Source organism: Schistocerca serialis, chromosome 2 (assembly GCF_023864345.2).
Source record: "Schistocerca serialis cubense isolate TAMUIC-IGC-003099 chromosome 2, iqSchSeri2.2, whole genome shotgun sequence".
Classification (NCBI taxonomy): Eukaryota; Metazoa; Arthropoda; class Insecta; order Orthoptera; family Acrididae; genus Schistocerca; species Schistocerca serialis.
The window spans coordinates 418,119,093-418,139,597 of record NC_064639.1 but is presented as its reverse complement, the minus strand read 5'-3'; the positions used below and the strand labels follow the sequence as shown (position 1 = coordinate 418,139,597).

At 42.2% G+C, this 20,505-nt stretch overlaps 1 protein-coding gene across 1 annotated transcript in view; it reads right to left on the bottom strand.

Annotated features, from left to right (window-relative positions):
* The window catches only part of LOC126455585 (circadian clock-controlled protein daywake), a 94,628-nt gene that overhangs the window by 25,723 nt on the left and 48,400 nt on the right, over window positions 1–20,505 (bottom strand). The window contains exon 4 of the mRNA XM_050091343.1: window positions 3,915–4,062. Within this exon, the coding sequence (XP_049947300.1) occupies window positions 3,915–4,062 (148 nt within the window). The remainder of the gene's footprint in view (window positions 1–3,914; window positions 4,063–20,505) is intronic.

Below are 20,505 nucleotides of genomic sequence, written 5' to 3'. Positions count from 1 at the left end.
GCCCATTTTTGATGCCCTTCATGACAAGCCATCATGGGATTACATTTCACCAAGATAATGCCATTCGCTCACGGCGAGTTTATGCTGCTTGTCTTCGTGCTTGCCAAACCCTACCTTGGCTACCAGGGTCACCGGATCGCTGCCCAAGTGAGCATTATGGGTAGGGCTCTCCAGCCATCTAGAGATTTTATAATGCCAAGCCAAATAACTGCTTGCATAAGGGAGAAAGGTGGAACAACGTGTTACTGACTTGCTGAATTAGTGTAGCGCTTTCTCTTTAATAAACCATATAGTTTTTCTGAATTTGTAATCAAATACTGAAACGCAGTACTCCACAATTTTAACGGCTACGCCATGCACGGTGGGTGGTATCGTGGACATCAGGAAGGAACAACAAATTACGAAGAAGAAAGCATGTCATGCTAAGAAAAACCGTACAAATAACAACAGAAAACTTCATTTTTCATCATCAGAATTTGAATCAGATTTGACCAGCTTGTGTGATGCCCGTGAACTAGATGATATGGCTATTGAATCGAAATAAGTTCACTTACTGCGAGGTGAATCTGAAAACAAAGATCGATAAGTTTCGCACAGATTTGTATATTGCACGTACAGCAGCCATGTGCAGTACAGCATATGGGACAGTTTACATAATTATTTACGTGATTTTAGTTCACGCAAACGCTGATCTTCTTGCTTTTTGATTTTACTTGTTCAACAGCGGACTTAACGTTTTAATTTTGTTATTTATATTGTTAAATTCTGTTTTTAGATGAAGCTCAATCTAATCATTTAGCACGTTAGCGCAAACGAAATTTAAATGTGAAAGGAACTACGTAAAGTAAAAATTAATAAGGCTTACTATGCGGTATTTAATCGCGCTTGACGTGATATTTTTCCTGCTGTGACCAACTAAAATGGCGTTTTGCAAAAATTTAGGACTGATGTGGTCTCATATAAAGATTAGTTACCCAAAAGACGTATTAGCTTAATACTGTGGACGTGTGGATTAAGTTTTAGGGACAAATTTCGGTATTCATGAGAATATTGTCTGGTCGGCCTGTTACTTAAAGTGGCCGAAGGTAAGAAGACAGGGGGAAGAAATTTAGCACTTGTTGAAAGCTTTATTCAAGGTATAAGTTCTGCTACATTCTCGATGGTTCACTTCAAGATGTGTGGCAAATGAAATACTGTGTTTCACAGAGAATGAAGACCAGGAGCTATAGCAGAACATCATCATATGTTCAGCACTTCGGTAAAACGTCAAGGTAAGAAGGAAGGTATGTTCGTGAATTCGTACCGGTGTCCTCATTCTACAATAAGTTAGTAATGAGAGATTCAGAGATATAACGTAAAAATTTAACTAATGATTTTTGTCAGAACGAAATATTTAACGACCGATTTCAATTTGGACTCATATAGATGATACAATCTGCTTCTCTGCGATGGTGCATTCTGAACGATAGGCTTAACCACTTGAGTCAGTGATTAAATACACGAGGAATTTTGTGCATCAGTCTTCATGTTTGTCAGCTGTGAATCTGCTAAACGACAGCTGGTGAAATATAGATTAAGATAGTAAATTTTATCACAAAGAAATAACCGTCAGTCACTTTTTTCAAGGTGTAATCAATAACAGAAGTATAATTTGAGATATGAATAACACAGTGCTGTGTCGAATTTATTGTTTATTGCCATCGGTATCGGTCCTCGAATATCATCCAGGTAACTCTATCAGCGCAAATCAAAGGAAAACACAATGTAGAAACGGCGAATAACAAGGTCACATATAATCAACTAATCGTTTTGTGTCGCTTGCGAAAGGAAACAATAAAAACTTCACATATCGTACGGAACTCGATAAAAGAGAAACTTCGGGCTTAGAAACAAAACTGCCAAAAAGAAAATGCCGTTCCCCGCTCAGTGGCAGAGGAATAACTACATGCTAGGTTTCTAAAGGCGACAAAAAAGATGTGCGAGACTCATGACTAAAGAAATACAAAATACAAAATTCGAAATAAGTAGCATCACATAATAAAACTATTGTACTTCAAACAATAGACATGAACAATGACGTTAATCCAAAAATGGGTGAAATTATGTTAATTTATGTTAGTTTGCCGTTTTGCTGTGTTTCTCGCAACATGTGGAGCTTCTCTGTTGTATTAGGTTATAAATGTTTTATTTTCTGACAGGGCCTATATCGATATGTTAACTGCTTCTTTGTGTCTATAATATGTAACTCTTTTAGTCATGTATATCTCACACTTGATTTGCTCCAGTCCGGCGACTTAGTATCGAGTTATTCCTCTGCAGTGAATGGGTCACGAATATTCACTTGTGAATACTTTGTTCTTTCCGTTGTACACTATACTGAATGTCTAACTATACGCAAGAAGTTCCTCTTGTGTGGGATTATGTATGACATGTGGTCTTTATTGTTTTCTTTCGTAAGTAACATGAAATGGTTAGTTGGCTGTATGAAATCTTGTTATTTGGTGTTTCTGAATTGTTTTATATGCTTTACGTTGAGAGATAAAAAAGCTATTCAGAGAGATAAAGGAAACGAAAATTTAAAAGTTATGGGGAATGAAATTTGGCAGTAGAAAAAGTAAGACAAAAAAAATGAATAAATATGGACTGGGGGAAAGAAATGAAAGAGGAAGGCGCCTGGTAGAACTTTACAGAGGATACAATTTAATCATCTCTAACACATTATTCTGGCTTGTATTAGTTTATTTTATACTTCTCAAGGAGGCTAGATTACTCTAGCTGAAACCTGGGTAAAGACCAGTAACTTTCCGCAACTGAGGCAGAGCTTTGACGTATTAATTTATTACAGTTGCTGACAGGGCTGCAAAATGTTAAAAATTCTTAGAATATATAATGTAGACTGGCAATGGAAAGAAAATCGTTTCTGAATACAAGAAATTTGTTACCATAGAGCATAGTTTTAGGTGTTAGGAAATCTTTTTTGAAAGTATTTATGTGGAATGTAGGCATGTATGGAACTGAAACATGGACGATACACAGTTTAGACAAAAAGAGAACAGAAACATTTGAAATGTGGTACAGTAGAATGTTGATGATTAGGTGGGCAAATTAAGTAACTAACTTGGGGGTAGTGAATGGAACTGGGGAGAAAAGAAATTTGTGGCACAACCTGACTAGAAGAAGAGATCGGTTGATAGCATAGATTCTGAGACATCAAGGGAATACCAGTTTAGTACTGGAGGGGAGCGCCGGGGCTAAAAATCATAGAGAGTCTAATAAATGTATACAATAAGCAGATTCAGAGGTGTGTAAGTTGGGAGATGAAGAGGCTTGCCTAGGATAGAGCAGCATCAAAAGCAGCATCAGACCGGTCTTCAGATTGACGATCACAACAGCAACGTTGATAGAGTTAAGTAGATGATGGTCGAGGACCTAAACTGTTAGTAATACATAAGAAATACAGTACAGCACAGTGCTATGTATTTCTCAACAGCACAACTCTCAATTTGTTTTTTCACCATAAAAACATCGAATAGACGTAGAAACAGTAATTTCTAAATCCGTCAGAATACCTACCCCGACCGTTTAATACTAATCTTATGGCGGGCTGTCATGTCGTTGAGAAACAGCATCCTCTAGAGATCTGTACAGCTAATGTCTATAGTAAAGATGTAGGAAATAAGTAAACTCTACAGCCAAGAAAACAAAGTACAGTTATATGTGTGTAATGAAGATTGTGAGTATCTGTCTCACAGGACTGATTAAGATGAAACTTCTTTAAACCAAGACAGAACGTTTTCAGAGCGAAAGCAGCATAATTATAACGATCTCCTCTAGGAGGCCGATTGATCAAACCAGACGTCTTTGCCGAGGTCCATCTGGTATTGTGCAACGTGCGACGTCTGCTGGCTGCTCACCTGAGCCTGTCGACGGAGAAGTTGCTGGCGCCATAGATGTCGACGTCACGCAGGGTGACGCGGTAGCCGTTGGGGCCAGTCGTCAGCGACAGCGACAGCTCGTCCATGCGGAACGGCTCCACGGATGGCATCTCTATCTCCGGGATACCTGGCCACAGGAAAACACACTGGTCACCTGACTAGTAGTTAGTCTGCCTAGAGTTGCGCTCTACCAAAATTACGATTCGGTAGTTTGGGTACGCTACATAAATCACGTAGTAAATGGTAGGATTACCAGCAGTATTGGTAGCATTGGTAGGGAAAGAAACGTAAATGAATGTGTGAAACAGGCACTGGGAGCAACGAACTCTTTGTTTTGCTTGTTTGGTTGTTTGTGTAGCACATAATTAGAACCATACATCATTCAGTGTTAGTCCATTGTGTATTTTATATCCTCACAGAATATAAACCTCACCTTATAAGTGTTAAAACTTCGATGATCGTATAATTTCTGTACTTTTATGTAACCAAAGCAATTACTTTTGATGCAATTAGAGTTTAGGCGTTCAAACATTATATATATAATTACAGTTTAGATGTTCGAACATTAAATATATGATATCCTATAACATCCATTTTTACACGTTACATATAAACAATACCTGAATTAAACAATGTCACTTTCAAATTTGTTATAAATACTGTCTACTTTTATGTAACAGACAAGAGGATGACTATATAGAACAAGCCCTTTAGATATATATCCTCACTTACTTTTTGGACAGTTCATCGCTTCCGATTTTTATGGGAACCTAGTAAGACACTGACTGCATATGTAAAGAATGCAATCGTTATGAGCTAATGACCGATAGGTATGCAACACTCCTAAGGTACAGTTAATGCGGGTACAACCTTAACTGGCCAAAGCTACTAGGAAAACTACGTAGTCCACGCTTACTTATGATAGCCTAGGTGGCGTCGCGGTTAACACAGAAAACATGTACTCTGGCGTTCAAATTGCAGCCTGACCATTCTAATTCAATTTTTCAGTGCGTCCCTACATCACCACATTCCAAAACTTGAGTAGATACACGTCCATTCGATTTCCTCATCTCTGTCCTACTCAACTTGTGATCAGCCTCTAATGACCTCTTCGAAGTGAAATCGTAAGTTGTGCAAGGCCTCAAAATCATCAGCTCCTCAATTACTGAAGATATATCTCATTGCAGATTGAATTTATCAACGCTGCACGGTTTACGTTTAAATGATCTTTCAGATTAAATGAAACAAAGGAATTCAATAGTCTGAGAGCCATTCAGGAAAGTAAAACTGAAGTACTGATAGCTTAAGACCTTCGGACGTGCCATACAGCGTGCCTGGAATCACAATCTGTAAGTGCATTTTCTGAATGGGAAGAGCCTTGTTCGTGGCCCAGTTCAGTAGACCCGTTTAATCTGCTAAGAAGATTCAAATCTGATGTTACTTTACTCTATGTGATGTTTTGTGTCACGTAAATTACGGCTGTCGTATCACATGGATGAATCATACACCTTGGTAATTAAAATTATAACAACTTGAGAAGGAGGTCGTACGTAGGGGAGAGTGCTGTACCTGCACTATGGTGTATCTAGAAATACGTGATATTTCGCGGTCGGCGGTCTAATCAGTAACCTAATTTCGACTCACATGACAGAGTGTCCAGTACTAACCGTCATAAGCAGTTTCCGGCATTTTCTGCTGTTTTTGTTGTAGTGGGACCTGAGGTTGTGTTTTGCGCACCACTTCTAAGTATTTTTAATTTTACACATTTAATATATCAAAACTATTTGGAAGGTATTGTTAATCCTTTAGTTATAGAATTTATAGTCAGCAAAACTGTAGGTAGTTTTGTTCAAATGTGTGTGAAATCTTATGGGACTTAAATGCTAAGGTCATCAGTCCCCAAGCTTACACAATACCTAACCTAAAGTATCCTAAGGTGAAACACACACACCCATGCCCGAGGGAGGACTCGAACCTCCGCCGGGACCAGCTGCGCAGTCCATGACTGCAGCACCTGAGACCGCTCGGCTAATCCCGCGCGGCTGTATGTTGTTTTAAAACTAGTTATATAACGTATGGACTGCTAAGCCATACTTCGTCGGTTTTGTACAATCTCGCACACTGAAAGGGAAGAACGTTTTCTGCCATGGATTATGGGATACATGCAAATGACCTGATTTTCTTTAATGTCTTACAAATTTTACCTGTCTTGAATATGGAAATTTGTGTTGGTTTTCCATAGCGTCTATTACAAAATGTTGTCAACTTATAATTAGTTTTTGATAACACGTCTACTTAATTTGCTTTCACTTACTGATTAATACCATGTACTACAGTAGCAAAGCAACAGATAAGCTATTAAATACAGTACAGACAAGATTTTCTCGACTGAAACATTTTTAAATTTCAACAGAATGTTTGTTCCTAGGTACGTGAGTGTATTGTACCTTGGAATATTATTTCACATTTAGGGAAACATTACATTTGAAGAGAAAGTTCCGTAATTTCAGAAAAAGACAGCATACATAAAGTGAAATCTATTATTTAAAAATGAAATGAGAAAACACCCTGACGAAAAAATATCACAGCACCAAAAAATATTTAAGGTAGAGTACTGAAATTTTGTGAATACATTTGTCAAGATAACATATTTAAGTGATTAACATTGCAAGATTACAAGTTAATGTAAGCATTACGTAAACCATTGCAAATGTGAAATGTTGACACGTTAATAACCGGTGTAACCGGCAGAATGTTGAATACAAGCATCCAAATGTGCACGCCGTGTGTTGTACGTGTGCCGGATGTCAGTTTGTGGGATGGAGTTCTATGCCTGTTGCACTTGGTCGGACAATGCAAACACGGTCAATGGTGTTTGTGGACGATGCTGCATTTGTCGTCCAATGACGTCCCATATTTGCTCGATTGGAAACAGAGCTGGTGATCGAGCACACCAAGGCAACATGCCAATATTTGTAGAGCATGTTGAGTTAGAAAAACGGCTTGTGGGTGGACATTATGCAGTTGTGAAACACCTACTGAAACGCTGTTCATGAATGGCAGCAGAACGAATCGAATAACCGGATTTACGTACAGATTTGGAATTAGGCTACTTGGGATAACGGCGAGAGTGCTCCTACTGTTGGACGAACTCGCACTCCAGACCATAACTTCAGGTGATGGTCCAGAGTGTCTAGCACGCAGGCAGGTTGGTTGCAAGCCCTCGGCTGACCTGCTTCTAAGCAACACACGGTGATCACTGGCACTGAGGCAGAAACAGCTTTCATGAGAAAACTCAACAGGCGTCCACCCTACCCTCTAATGAGCTCTGGCTTGTCACCACTGCAGTCGCAAGTGGAGGTGCTTGGGGGTCAGAGTGGAATGCACGTTACAGGGCGTCTCACTCGGAGTAGTCATTAAAGTAAACGATTTACAACAGTTCATTGTGTCACTGTGGTGCTAGCTGCTGCTCACATTGCTCCTGCAGATGCAGTGCCATGCAACAGAGCGACACGTCGAACATGATGTTGTTCTCTCTCTGAGGGCCACGTGGCCGTCAGAAACCCTATCTTCTTCTGAGCGTACACTCTCGTGACCACCGCTGGCAGCAATCAGATACGGTGGCTACATCCCAGCCAAGGATTTACGCAGTAACGCAGAACGAACATCTAGCTTTTCGTAACCCTAATACACTCCTGGAAATGGAAAAAAGGACACATTGACACCGGTGTGTCAGACCCACCATACTTGCTCCGGACACTGCGAGAGGGCTGTACAAGCAATGATCACACGCACGGCACAGCGGACACACCAGGAACCGCGGTGTTGGCCGTCGAATGGCGCTAGCTGCGCAGCATTTGTGCACCGCCGCCGTCAGTGTCAGCCAGTTTGCCGTGGCATACGGAGCTCCATCGCAGTCTTTAACACTGGTAGCATGCCGCGACAGCGTGGACGTGAACCGTATGTGCAGTTGACGGACTTTGAGCGAGGGCGTATAGTGGGCATGCGAGAGGCCGGGTGGACGTACCGCCGAATTGCTCAACACGTGGGGCGTGAGGTCTCCACAGTACATCGATGTTGTCGCCAGTCGTCGGCGGAAGGTGCACGTGCCCGTCGACCTGGGACCGGACCGCAGCGACGCACGGATGCACGCCAAGACCGTAGGATCCTACGCAGTGCCGTAGGGGACCGCACCGCCACTTCCCAGCAAATTAGGGACACTGTTGCTCCTGGGGTATCGGCGAGGACCATTCGCAACCGTCTCCATGAAGCTGGGCTACGGTCCCGCACACCGTTAGGCCGTCTTCCGCTCACGCCCCAACATCGTGCAGCCCGCCTCCAGTGGTGTCGCGACAGGCGTGAATGGAGGGACGAATGGAGACGTGTCGTCTTCAGCGATGAGAGTCGCTTCTGCTTTGGTGCCAATGATGGTCGTATGCGTGTTTGGCGCCGTGCAGGTGAGCGCCACAATCAGGACTGCATACGACCGAGGCACACAGGGCCAACACCCGGCATCATGGTGTGGGGAGCGATCTCCTACACTGGCCGTACACCACTGGTGATCGTCGAGGGGACACTGAATAGTGCACGGTACATCCAAACCGTCATCGAACCCATCGTTCTACCATTCCTAGACCGGCAAGGGAACTAGCTGTTCCAACAGGACAACGCACGTCTGCATGTATCCCGTGCCACCCAACGTGCTCTAGAAGGTGTAAGTCAACTACCCTGGCCAGCAAGATCTCCGGATCTGTCCCCCATTGAGCATGTTTGGGACTGGATGAAGCGTCGTCTCACGCGGCCTGCACGTCCAGCACGAACGCTGGTCCAACTGAGGCGCCAGGTGGAAATGGCATGGCAAGCCGTTCCACAGGACTACATCCAGCATCTCTACGATCGTCTCCATGGGAGAATAGCAGCCTGCATTGATGCGAAAGGTGGATATACACTGTACTAGTGCCGACATTGTGCATGCTCTGTTGCCTGTGTCTATGTGGCTGTGGTTCTGTCAGTGTGATCATGTGATGTATCTGACCCCAGGAATGTGTCAATAAAGTTTCCCCTTCCTGGGACAATGAATTCACGGTGTTCTTATTTCAATTTCCAGGAGTGTACATGGCTCACTTCAAACTCAGTGAGGTAATGTTAATGGCACCTTTGTTGCCTTAAAGGCATTATTGATTAACATCAACTTACCACATCCTATCTCAAAGGTAAGAAACATTCACGACCGTTATAGAGCGTAAATTAAAGCAAAACTGATTTTCACCCTAAATAATGGCGTTACCAGCTCCACTATTATGCGACTGGGGTAAAATACGAAAAGTCATCGTCTTTCAGATGTGTAAACATGCCTACCAATTTTAGTTTATGTCGACAACTCCTTCCTGGTGTTGTGATTATTTCCGTCTGTGTATATTAAACTTCTGTTACGGAGCTGGTTAGAGGGACAGTCTGAAAGTATTGCAAGGTATAAAACTGTCGCCTACTTGTATTCGTACCATATTCGCACCTTCTAAAGTAAATGACAAGGGCTACAGTAGTCTTCTTACGTAAATTTAAAAAAAAAAAAGGAAACTTAAAATATATCTTAATCCTTAACTTGCAAAACAGAAGCACACCACATGTCCCGACACTATCGTTAGAGCAGTAAGTGTTGTGTCGATTGACTATACTCTTTTCCTAGAAAAGAGCCGAACTGGAAGCCCGCTCCTCCAAAATGCGAATACAGCTTCTTAATCGCTGCATTATATCGATCAGTCTAGAAAATCAGGGCAGAAGACGCATATCGTAGGACGAACCGTTCCATCTGCTCTAGTAAGCTCAAGACTACATCTAACTCTAAATCAAATGTCACAAATTAATTCCGTAAACAGATCTTGAGAACACGCTAAGGGAAAACAAAAGGGTGGTCATGAGAGTCCCTACGCTTAGATACATATCGTCTTTTGAGTTCGGTGCCTATTAAAATATCGAAATTATTCAGTTATATCTTGGGCCCTAAACCATCATTCAGGCTAATTAGATAACTAGATCTCACCGTCCGATAATTTTGCGCTGGCCGTAGTTTTCCATTCAGTCCACTTAGCCGCTACACTTGCCCCCACCGGGCAACGAAATTTGACCACGTACGCAGCACAGGCCGCGGGCGCCGTTGCGCATTCAGCACGCGGTGGTGTTACAGTGTGGACATATTTCATGATTTTTAGGGTTCCACAGCTGAAACGGTAGAAATGGAACCCTTACAGGGTCACTTCGTTGTCCATCTGTCTGCCTGTCTGTTTCTCTATGTGTCTGTGTGTCTGGCTGTTCCGTATTCTCAGGAACGGGTAGACGCATTAAGTTGAAATATATGTGACATATTAAAGTCTATAGTTCCTTGGCGGTATAAATATGAGAATCCAAGTCAATGCAATCAAAAGGTACGATCATTCATTTCACATGTTTTGATACTCGCAAACTCACTCATTAAAACCTACAGGGTACGTCCCCTTGACGTAGAATCATGAAATTTGGAAAGAAGAAAAGTTTCACAGTAAAAGTAAAGGGAAAATAATCTGAAAATTACTAATCTGAAATTATATTAGAAGAAAAAAAAATTCTTTTCTCCTTTATAATCCAATTTCAAAGTTGAAATTAAAAAATCTCTCTAAACTCTTGGAATCCTTGGGACGGGTATCTTGCCAGTATCAACGTTGATAACAAGTAAAATCATCGTGATTCTCGATTATACTGTCTGTATACACAATTAAGTTCGTACAGTACCCCCACAGTGCGAGTTCTACTTGCACCTGGCCAATTTTTGTTTTGAGAAGAGAATAAAATGAAGATAGGGAACATTGTTTGAGATAGATGTCTCTTCACCGGCGAGACGCAGCCGCACCTGACACTGAGTACGCCCTTAATAGGTCGTGCTTTACAGGACCCTATGATTCCATGGTAAAATTATCAACGATTTGGAACGCCGGTGAATCTGCTAGAGCCAAGAACCCGCACGCCTAATGCATCGTGATATTCTCCTGTAGGACAGAAAAAGGCTGCCCGAAATCATGCGTGAGAAAGCGTGCGCCTCGCCGTCGTGCTACATGCACCGCCACCCACTCTCATCCTCTGTTTCTTCATTTTCATCGTACGACTACGCGATAGAACCATTTTCAGGTCTTATTTATTTATTTTCTAACATTAGTGATGCGCTTTAGCGGAATTTGTTGCTCGCTATTGGAACTGTCTTGTCGTATTGGTCATATTGCTTAACAATCTCGGCACCCGACAGAAAGAGCTCTGCTTAGAATTTCTAACTGCGTTAAATATTTTATATTACTCCTATGGGAACTTTCCTTATTGTTGAGATTTTCTTTACATCAGATTACGAGGACCGTTCAATAAATAATGCAACACATTTTCTTTCTCGGGCAGTTTCAGTTCAAAAAATGCGAAATTTCTTCTAATATGTTGTGGAATATTCCCACTTCAGCAACTGTTGTATCGTGACGTTCCCACAGGTGATGGAGCTGTAAGTAGCATTCAAAATGGCGTCTGTAATAGAAGAGACTTCTAAGCAGAGAGCTGTCATTGAGTTTATTTTGGCGGAAAACAAGAGCATTGCAAATTCTCATAGGCGTTTGCAGAATGAAAACATGGCAGTGAACAAAAGCGCGTTAAGTCGTTGGGCGAGACGCCTCTCATCATCTCAAGATGACAGCTCAAACCTGTCCGATTTTCCGCATGCCGGCTGGCCGCACACAACTGTGGCTTCTGCAATGTTGGAACATGAAAACACTCTCATTCGAGGTGATCGACGTATCACAAGCAAACACCACTCTGGCTAACTGTTGCTCTCTCTTGGTAATGCTGACACCCTCAGCTAATAGTTGTGATACTCGAATGGCGTGTGCCTGCTGGGTTCCTCGGCGCACAAACGAAAACCATGAATGACAACGAAGGACTATCTGGCGGAACTGGTTGTAGGTTATGAGTTTCTATGTGACAGTTTTTTGTCGAACATCGTCACATGAATTCAAAACAAAACGGTAGTCCATGGAGCATCGCCACACAACCTCTCCTTCGAAGAAAAATTTCAAAGCCGCACCCTCAGTTGATAAAATTACGGCAATCTTCCTCTGGGACTCTGAAGGGATTATTCTCTTTAATGTCCTCCCTCATAATGCAACGATCAACTCTGAAGTGTATTGTGCTACCCTCAGGAAACTGAGGAAACGACTTCAGCGTGTTCGTCACCACAAAAATGCAAATGAACGTCTCCTTCTCCATGCCAACGAAGCCCCACACAAGTCTGCGCACCCGAGAGGAACTCACAAAACTTCATTTTCCTCTTCTACCTCATCCACCCTATCGTCCGGACCTTGCGCCTTTCGCCTTCCATCTGTTTGGCCCAGTGAAAGACGCACTCTGCGAGAAGCAGTACATGCATGATGAGGAAGTTTGATGCAGCAAGATGTTGCCTCCAACGTCGGCCAGTAGAGTGGTACCATGAGAGTACACAGATCCTCCCAGTAAGGTGTCGCAGGGGCGTCTAATTGAACACAGACTACGTTTAAAAATACGGTTTTGTAGACAGAAGATTGAGGAACACCATGGTGTGTTGCAATCCTGATTAAAACCAACCTGCTTTCAGAAAATTGAGCGCTCCTCGTATGATGTTTTATTTAATTAACTAGAAATCTGAAAATGATTTGTGGAGTAGTCTTTGAGGTGAATTTAAATTTGTGAAACTGTGGTGTGGAAGAATCAAATGATATACTGATTAAAAGAACAAGAGAAACATGCATATCGTCTAGATGAGCTACCAGAGTAGACCGTTTTATGGAATAGTCGAAATATTTCTACATTTGCGCTTCGAGTAAAAAACTGCGGCCAGTCACTCTATCGCTAATGGTTTTTAACAATAAGTGACATTAACGAATAGAATTTCAAAGAGTTTTAGTGTATGTAGTGAACATAATTGATATAACACGAATTTTGAAGTACTCATAAAACATTCTTAGCCATAGCCCTTCAGTATCCGCATTTGCACTTCTTACGATCTTTTGTTAGTGACTTGACGAAATAACGATTACATCAGAGTGGAAAGTGAAAGCCGAAGATAAACAGGAGCAGGAAGTGGAAGCGGCCGGAACTTGATCTCTCTGTGCGGTTCTAATTGTGAACTTCCTACCTCTACAGGTGTTTAATAAGTACAGGTCGTACCCGTTCTCAGAGCAAAGCCAAATATGGATACATTCAGTGCGGTAAGTATGTTGCGCTGCAAAAGGTCAGCATTTCGTTTTGCAGTAGTCTGCAAAACAGCTAACACGTGCTTTCACTGTGCCGCTGAGCTGAAGCGTTTTTATATGCTTGCAAGCCGCGGTGGTCAGCAGTTACATAAAACGGCGTTGCGTAAGGTAAGAGCAGTGCGCTGCTGCAGGGGGAGTCGTTGCCCCCTGCGCGCCTGCATCTGCGAGTGACGTGTCGACATCTCGCAGGAGGAGACCCTGCAGCAAGCTCACTCACGTAATGAAGACTGCGAGTAATGTCGGTTTCACTTGTCCTTTCACAGTAGGCTTAGAAGACAGATGGCCTGGAGTTTGACCCTCGACATTCGTGCGCAATGAAAACGTCCTAAACTTTCTGTGAATTGTGTTCGTATATCAAGACAAATGTCAGGTAAGGAAATGGAAAGAATTTATACATATACGATGGGCACAATGCAACACATTTTTTTTCTGAAAGCGGGCTGGGTTTATGCAGGATTCAAATACACCGTATTATTTCCCACTCGTTTGGCTACAAAATCCTATTTTTCAACATAGTCTCCGTTCAGTGTGACGGCCTTATGCGAGCTTTATGGGAGGTCTTATATGCACACATGGTACGACTCTAAATGCAAACGTCGGAGCCAACGCTGTGATGCATCAATATCCTCTCCCTCATCCACGTACTGCTTGCCACGGAGTGCATCCTTCATTACGCCAGACAGTGGAAGTCGGAAGATCGTACACACACCTTTGAGTAGCCCAACTGGATGACGAGTGTATCAGCACTAACAACATACGTCCATTTGTGCAGACGAGGTGTTTGATTGTGATCCGTCGATCACCTCGAATTAGTGTCCGCACGTTCCAACGTTGTGGAAGTCACAGCCGTGTGCGACCGGCCGGCACTCTGGAGGTCGGACAGGTCTGCGCGACTATCTTGAGTTGGTAAGAGATGCATCGCCCAACGACTCATCGTAATTTTGCTCACTGCCATGTATACGTTGACACTGAGCAAGCAGCTATGAATATCTGCATTGCTCTCTTTTTCCGCCAAAACAAAGTGAATGACACCTTTCTGCTTGGAAGGCACCTTTGTTGCAGACACCATTTTGTAGGCTACATGATGCTGCAGTTGCTGAAGTGGGAATATTCCACGATATCTCACAACAAATTCCGAGTTCTTTGAGCCGAAACTAGCCGAGGAAGGAAATGTACGAGGGGCGTTTGAAAAGTCCGTGCAAAAATAAAAACTACTTACGTGTTTGGGGTAAACCATTTTTTATTTTATTTTTCGAATTAGTCTCCTTTTAGACTTATACACTTCGTCCATCGCTGTTCTAATTTGTTGATCCCTTCCGAATAATAGGAATTGTCCAAGTGTGCAAAATACCTATTACTTGCTGCAATCACCTCTTCGTTTGAATAAAATCTTTGTCCCACCAGCCATTTCTTCAAATTAGGGAACAAATAGTCGTCCGAGAGAGAGCAGCGGGGATGAGAAACGAGTTGGAATCCTGTTTCCGTTACATTTGCGACTACAGCTGCTGAGGTGTGTACCGGTGTATTGTCGTGATCGAAAAGGACTTTTTTGCGGTCCAATGGCCGGCGTTTTTCTTGCAGCTCGGTTTTCAAACGGTTCAATAACAATGAATAACATGCATCTGTAATAGTTTTACCCTTTTCCAGATAGTCGATGACGATTATCCCTTGCGAATCTCAAAAGACAGTCGCCATAACCTTTCCGGCCGAAGGAATGGTCTTCGCCTTTTTTGGTGCAGATTCTCCCTTGGTAACCCATTGTTTAGATAGTTGTTTGGTCTCAGGCGTATATTAATGTATCCATGTTTCATCCACAGTGACGAAACGACGCTTCAAGTCCTGCGAATTCTTCCTGAGCAGCTGCAAAGCATCCCTGCAACACTTCACACAATTTCGTTTTGGTCAAGCGTGAGCAATCGCGGAACCCATCTTGCAGATAGATTTCTCATGTCTAAATGTTTATACAAAATATTATCTACCCGTTCATTCAAGATGCCCACAGCGCTAGCAATCTCATACACCTTAACTCTTCTGTTAACCATCACCATATCATGGATTTTATCAATGATATCTGGAGTCGTAACCTCCACAGGGCGTCCAGAACGTTCAGCATCATTTGTGCCCATATGGCAAATCCGAAAATTTTGAAACTACTTACCAACTGTTCTAATCGAAGGTGTAGAGTCACCAAAATGTTTATCAAGCTTCTCTTTAGTTTTCCTGAGGCGTTTTGTCTTTCATAAAGTAATGTTTAATCACCACATGAAATTCTTTTTCGTCCATTTTTTGACGATCACTCCACTGCCTTTATTCACATGAATGACAAACACAAAGAAATAGACCAATGTGGCTGAAACTTGGTGTGCGTTCTTTCTAAAGATGCTACTAACTAAACAAGTCCTCGATACTCACCGGTGGTGCCTTCTCTCGGACTTTGCACGGACTTTTCAAATGCCCCTCGTACTGCATTGCTTATTGAACGCCTCCCGTATTTACTAATAAAGCTGAAATCAATATTTTCCCAGAAATGAGCAACTGTTGCAGCACTCTCTTGTGCCTTGAACAACTCCTCTTCGCTGCAAGACTCAGGAAAACATGAATACTGACACAAATGTTTCCTTTTCTGTATAACAACGCGCTGGTCTTTTTTAAAATCCCCTACTTCATTATACTGTCCTTAGATTTCCCAACACCCATTCGAAATTTGTTCACTAATATCCATGTCCAGTCCAAGTGGTATCTGGCTGATATGCATTCTGATGGCTTTACCCCTGCTTTAAGATGACTCACTTTGACTTCCCACAGTTTTTCGTGGGCTTTCCTGATGGAATATTTGGTTCAGATGTTGACTGTAAAATGGTATTCCTACATTTTAACGTGGATCATAGAGTATCATGTCCATGCACAAGGTGTAACTCATTTTCTTCGACTTTCTTCTTTTAGCATTGTGGCTACTTTGCAACGATTCACAGGTGAGGTACTGTCTGCCATGCAGTACCATTTATCAAAACAGGAGTTGGTTTTAGACATCTAGCAATTGCCGTTGCAGTTTCATTAAGCGCTGCGTCTACTTCATTCGTAAGGGTGGATTTTTCCGTACTTCGATTTAGTGCCTCCTCATTAATTATTCGATGTACCCATCTAAGTTTCAATGTCCATTTGTAGTTACACATTTCCAAAGTTTCTATTCTCTTCTTGAGTGAACTAATTATCGCCCGTGTTTCACCTCTGTGCGAGGCAAATACCACCAAAAAAGATTTCCTAGAACTTAAATTTATATCAGATTTAAATTTATATTTGGCCTTAACAAATTTATCATCTTCAGTACTTATTTTCTCAATATTGCCAGTTTGTGTTTTATATCCGCTGTACTTCGGACAAGTCAGTTACATCTACATCTACATCTACATGATTACTCTGCAATTCACATTTAAGTGCTTGGCAGAGGGTCCATCCAACCAGAAAAATACTATCTCCCTACAATTCCAGTCCCGAACAGCGCGCGGGAAATACGAGCACCTAAACCTTTCTGTTCGAGCTCTGATTTCTCTTATTTTATTTTGATGATCATTCCTACCTATGTAGGTTGGGCTCAAAATATTTTCGCATTCGGAAGAGAAAGTTGGTGATTGAAACTTCGTAAGTAGATCTCGCCGCGACGAAAAACGTATTTGGTTTAATGACGTCCATCCCAACTCGCGTATCATATCTGCCACACTCTCTCCCATATTACGTGATGATACAAAACGAGCTGCCCTTTTTTGCACCCTTTCGATGTCCTCCGTCAATCCCACCTGGTAATGATCCCACACCGCGCAGCAATATTCTAACAGAGGATGAACGAGTGTAGTGTAAGCTGTCTCTTTAGTGGACTTGTTGCATCTTCTAAGTGTCCTGCCAATGAAACGCAACCTTTGGCTCGCCTCCCCCACAATATCATCTATGTGGTCTTTCCAACTGAAGTTGTTCGTAATTTTTACTCCCAGGCACTTAGTTGAATTGACAACCTTGAGAATTGTACTATTTATCGAGTAATCGAACTCCAACGGATTTCTTTTGAAACTTATGTGGATCACCTCACACTTTTCGTTATTTAGCATCAAATGCCACCTGCCACACCATACAGCAATCTTTTCTAAATCGCTTTGCAACTGATACTGGTCTTCGGATGACCATACTAGACGGTAAATTACAGCATCATCTGCGAACAACCTAAGAGAACTGCTCAGACTGTCACCCAGGTCATTTATATAGATCAGGAACAGCAGAGGTCCCAGGACGCTTCCCTGGGGAACACCTGATATCACTTCAGTTTTACTCGATGATTTTCCGTCTATTACTACGAACTGCGTCCTTCCTGACAGGAAATCACGAATCCAGTCGCACAACTGAGACGATACCCCATAGGCCCGCAGCTTGATTAGAAGTCGCTTGTGAGGAACGGTGTCAAAAGCTTTCCGGAAATCTACAAATACGGAATCAACTTGAGATCCCCTGTCGATAGCGGCCATTACTTCGTGCGAATAAAGAGCTAGCTGCGTTGCACAAGAACGATGTTTTTTGAAACCATGCTGATTACGTATCCATAGATCGTCCCCTTCGAGGTGATTCATAATGTTTGAATACAGTGTATGCTCCAAAACTCTACTGCAAACCGAAGTCAATGATATAGGTCTGTAGTTCGATGGATTACTCCTACTGCCCTTCTTAAACACTGGTGCGACCTGCGCAATTTTACAATCTGTAGGTACAGATCTATCGGTGAGCGAACTATTGTATATGATTGCTAAGTAGGGAGCTATTGTATCAGCGTAATCTGAAAGGAACCTAATCGGTATACAATCTGGACCTGAAGACTTGCCCGTATCAAGCGATTTGAGTTGCTTCGCAACCCCTAAGGTATCTACTTCTAAGAAACTCATGAAAGCATTCTGGAATATTTCATTCGTCATCCCTGGTGAAGGAATTTCGAAAAACTGCGTTCAATAACTCCGCTTTAGTGGCACAGTCGTCGGTAACAGTACCATCGGCATTGCGCAGCGAAGGTATTGACTGCGTCTTGCCGCTTGTGTACTTTACATACGACCAGAATTTCTTCGGATTTTCTACCAAATTTCGAGACAATGTCTCGTTGTGGAACCTATTAAAGGCATCTCGCATTGAAGTCCGTGCCAAATTTCGCGCGTCTGTAAATTTTAGCCAATCTTCGGGATTTCGCGTTCTCCTGAACTTCGCATCCTTTTTCCGTTGCCTCTGCAACAGCGTTCAGACCTGTTTTGTGTACCATGGGGGATCAGTTCCTTCTCTTACCAATTTATGAGGTATGAATCTCTCAATTGCTATTGCTACTAAATCTTTGAATTTGAGCTACATCTCGTCTACATTTGCATAGCCAGTTCGGAAGGAATGGAGATTGTCTCTTAGGAAGGCTTCTAGTGACACTTCATCCGCTTTTTTAAATAAAATTATTTTGCGTTTGTTTCTGGTGGATTTCGAAGAAACGGTATTGAGCCTAGCTACAACGACCTTGTGATCACTAATCCCTGTAGCAGTCATGATGCTCTGTATTAGCTCTGGATTGTTTGTGGCTAAGAGGTCAAGTGTGTTTTCGCAACCATTTACAATTCGCGTGGGCTCGTGGACTAACTGCTCGAAATAATTTTCGGAGACAGCATTTAGGACAATCTCGGAAGATGTTTTCTGCCTACCACCGGTTTTGAACAAGTATTTTTGCCAACATATCGAGGGAAGGTTGAAGTCCCCATCAACTATAACCGTATGAGTGGGGTATTTATTTGTTACGAGACTCAAATTTTCTCAGAACTGTTCAGCAACTATATCATCGGTGTCTGGGGGTCGGTAGAAGGAGTCAATTATTAACTTAGTTCGGCTGTTAAGCATAACCTCCACCCATACCAATTCGCACGGAGTATCTACTTTGACTTCACTACAAGATAAACCACTACTGACAGACACAAACACTCCACTACCAATTCTGCCTAATCTATCTTTCCTGAACACCGTCTGAGACTTCGTAAAAAATTCTGCAGAACTTATTTCAGGCTTTAGCCAGCTTTCTGTACCTATAACGATTTCAGCTTCTGTGCGCTCTATTAGCGCTTGAAGCTCAGGGACTTTCGCAGCACAACTACAACAATTTACAACTACAATTCCGACTGTTCCTTGATCCAAGCGCGTCCTGTATTTGCCATGCACCCTTTGAGATTGCAGTCCACCCATTATTTTGCTACCAAAATAGAAAAACTCAGCTACTGTTTTTAGTGTCTTATTTGCTAAGCTAATCCTGTCACCATCACTTGATTTATTTCTACAACATTGCACTACCCTTGTTTTACTTTTGTTGATGATCATCTCATAAGCTCTTGTCAAGACACTGTTGATTATGTTCAACTGCTCTTCCAGGCCCTTTGTCACCTGTGACAATTACAATGTTATCGGCATACGGAAAAGTTTTTATTTCTTCTTTCTTATCTGTCTCGTCTGAAATTTCTCCTTATTTTTCCTTATTGCTTGCTGAATGCAGACACAGAATAACATCGAGGAGACGCTGTAACCCCGTCTCACTCTCTTCTCAACTTCTGCTCTCCTTTCATGCCCTTCGAATCTTGCAAGTGCAGTTTGATTTCTGTACAGCATTTAAGTATTTTATCCATGCTACCTTCAGAATTTCAGAGACTTAACTCTGCACAACATGGTCAAAAACTACTTATAAATCTCAAAATGTTGTAAACATAGGTTTGCCTTTCTTCAGCCTATGTTCTAAGGTAGTCTTAAGGTCACTATGGCCTCACGCGTTTCTACATTTCCCCTTAACACAAACTGATCTTCCGAGAGGTCACTTTCTATCAGTTTCTGTAAATAAACCTTACCGGTATTTTGCAACCATTGCTTATTAAACAAATGGCACATTTTCCTTTTATCAGCCTTTGTAAAACTAGCAGCAGAGGCTTTTTTCTTCAGTCCATTGAAGCACTGGTGCCACACCTCATTAGACGTTTGTCCAAACCAAATGTGATTTAGTTACGCACTGTGACAGTGGTGCTACCTGTCGTGCTCGCAATGGAAATGATGACTCAAGAGTCATCCCTTGCGATAACGTTCTGTAGAATCATGTCGGTCAGCGATAGAACTGAAATATCTACATCTATATCTACATAGATACTCTGCAAGCCACCGCACGGTACGTGGCTCTGTACCACTGCTAATAATTTCCTTTCTTGTTCCTCTCGCAAATAGACAGAGGGGAAAACGACTGT